Source organism: Pygoscelis adeliae, unplaced genomic scaffold, assembly GCF_000699105.1.
Source record: "Pygoscelis adeliae isolate BGI_AS28 unplaced genomic scaffold, ASM69910v1 Scaffold242, whole genome shotgun sequence".
In the NCBI taxonomy this organism is placed as follows: Eukaryota; Metazoa; Chordata; class Aves; order Sphenisciformes; family Spheniscidae; genus Pygoscelis; species Pygoscelis adeliae.
In genome coordinates, this window is record NW_008824369.1 from 4,402,155 (window position 1) to 4,404,574 (window position 2,420).

The window sequence follows — 2,420 nt, forward strand, 5'->3', positions numbered from 1 at the left end:
CCGCCCCGGCAGCTTTAAGCACAGCTAAAAATATTCCCCCCCGCCGTCACCCCCGGAGGATCAAATAGCAGCAGATTTGAATTGAAAATGTGATTAAAGCATCGGGGGGGGGGAGGAGGAGGAGGGAGCGGCGAGTGCAGGCAGCCGGCCCGCTCCCCCAGCCACGCCACCCACGGCCGGGTCCTCCAGGAGGGGCACCGAGATGTCCCTGCCTGCATGCTGCCTGCCTCAGGGCAGGGCCAGCCCGCCCCGGCGTCCCCAGGGAGTTGCTTTGTTTGGCTTTGCTTTTATTTATTCGATTTTAATGATTTTTTTTTTCCCCCCCATTATTTTCCGGGGGCCCCGGCAGGGGTGGGCGGCTCTGCCCCAGCCCCATCACTGCGGGGTGCCCGTGGGTGGGGACACGACTCCCACCAGCATCCCACCATCCCACCATCCCTCCCTGCTCCGGAGAGGGGGGAGGAAGCAGCACGACAGCAAGGCAAGGACTGGAGACTCCAGGATCCTCACCCCGTCTCCATCTTAAGCCTTCACCCCTCCATCCTCTACATCACCCAGGGCGGCTCTCACAGGAGGTGAGATCCCAACGTACATCTGAGGTTGGGCAGCCCAGAGAAGGGCTCTAAAGGGCAACGGGGGCTTGTCTGCAGGCAGATGGCCATCATCCCTGCCCACCCTGTGCCAGAGACTGCAGGCACCTTCAGGCCAGCAGCTAAGGGACAAGAAAGGTGATGTAAGGCCAGCAGCAACTGGAGGAGGAGAGCCCTGGTCTCCCCGGTGCAACCTCTCCTTGCTGATGCTGTAATAACATCGATGGGAGGAAGGTGGAACAGCCGAGGACATCTCAACAGAAAGGGTTATGCTCATATGGCCATTTCTGTGGGAAATCACACACACACACACACCTTCCGAAAGCCAAAACGGACAAAAATTAAGGGGTCCCTTAATTCAAGGCATGAATTAATCCTGCCACCCTCTGCAACCCCTTCCAAAAGCAGCTCATCCCCGCAGGGGATGCAAAAGGGGTGATGCTCCAGGTTCATGCTGCATTGCCGGGTGTCCTCAACACACACAAGAAGCACCCCGGTTCCCCGATGCCAGCTCCTGGCATCAGGGTCAGCCTCCCTTCACGTTTCCCATCATGGATGGAAGATGCTGTCGGGGACCAGGCTGGTGACAGTGGGATCCAGGAGGTGCAGGGGGAACAAAATAAGCCCCATCTTTGGTAGGACCTTCCCAGCGTATCTGGGACAGCCAAGCCCTGGCTGAGAGCGGCAGGTCCAAGCTGAGATGCAGAGTGAGATCATCTCCAAAAACCTCTCCCACGCTCTGCCACTTAGCGGGGAAGATTTTTTCCAAGTTCCTTCCCCAGCCCTCTAGATGACGAGGCTTTGGCAAAGGCTATTTCATGGTGCCTGTGCCCTGCTTTACCTTTTTCTGGGCCTGAATAGGGGAGGGAGAGAAAACGGCGATAAACCGCCTTCAACAAAACAACCCCTATCCCTGAAGCCCCCAGCCTGCAGCTGGGGGTGCTGGCAAGGGACACCTGAAATGAACCATCAGTCCCGAAATAGATCTGTCTCAGAGGGCAAAAGGCAAATTGAATGAAAAATAAGTTACTATTTTTGAAGCCTGAATCCAGTTGTTATGGCAACCAAAGCCTCGCGCATCACGCTGGGGAATGGCTGCAGCCCCAGCGCTGCCTCCAAACCCTGCGGCCGGAGAATCGCAGGCAGCCGGGAGCTGCTCAACGGTGGGATGCGGAGATGTCCATGCTCACACCACCTGTACCCATCCGGGACACGTCCCCTCCCCACGCGGCAGCTCCCTTCGCGTCCTTGCTTTTCTTTCCTCCTCCACCCCTGCTGCTCTCCCCACCCTCCTGCAAAGATCTGAGTAATTGTAATGATGTTAAGAAGAGTTTCCAAGATTCAGGGGTCCCCTGAATGCAGTGACATTTTTGTAATGTCGCCAAAACGGGCGGGTCTTGTAGAGTTTTCCTTTAGCAGAGGAATGGGTCATGAAGCCCAGGGCTGCTTCCTCCGCAAAATATGCGAAGTCCCAAACCCTGCAGGAGTCCCATAGCTAGAGACACCTCTGTGTGTTGTCCCCCACTCCCGATGACGGGTCCCAGCAGGATCCTGGCTGTGACCGGTGTGAATATCCACGCCTTTGGGTGCTGCAATGGTGGTGTTGGGCTCTCCTGGCAGCACACGCTGTAATCACATTTCCCCAGAGTTTTTCCTGCACGTTAAGCTGCTGGAGCCAGCAGTTAAGAAGAGACAATTTGAGATTAAAATCTGCCATCTCTTAGCAGGAAAAACCTCCCCACGAGAGAAGAAACTTTGGATGGGTAGAAGGAGTTACGGGACATATGGATGGGTTGGCAGCAGCTGTAACGGAGGCAGAGGCGAGCGGGG

General features: G+C 56.4%; 1 protein-coding gene across 1 annotated transcript in view; it reads left to right on the forward strand.

The window, feature by feature from the left end:
• The first annotated feature begins 2,120 nt into the window (after positions 1-2,120).
• Positions 2,121-2,420, forward strand: part of WIPI2 (WD repeat domain, phosphoinositide interacting 2) — a 26,196-nt gene continuing 25,896 nt past the window's right edge. The window contains exon 1 of the mRNA XM_009320079.1: positions 2,121-2,218. Coding sequence (XP_009318354.1) covers positions 2,121-2,218 — 98 coding nt within the window. The remainder of the gene's footprint in view (positions 2,219-2,420) is intronic.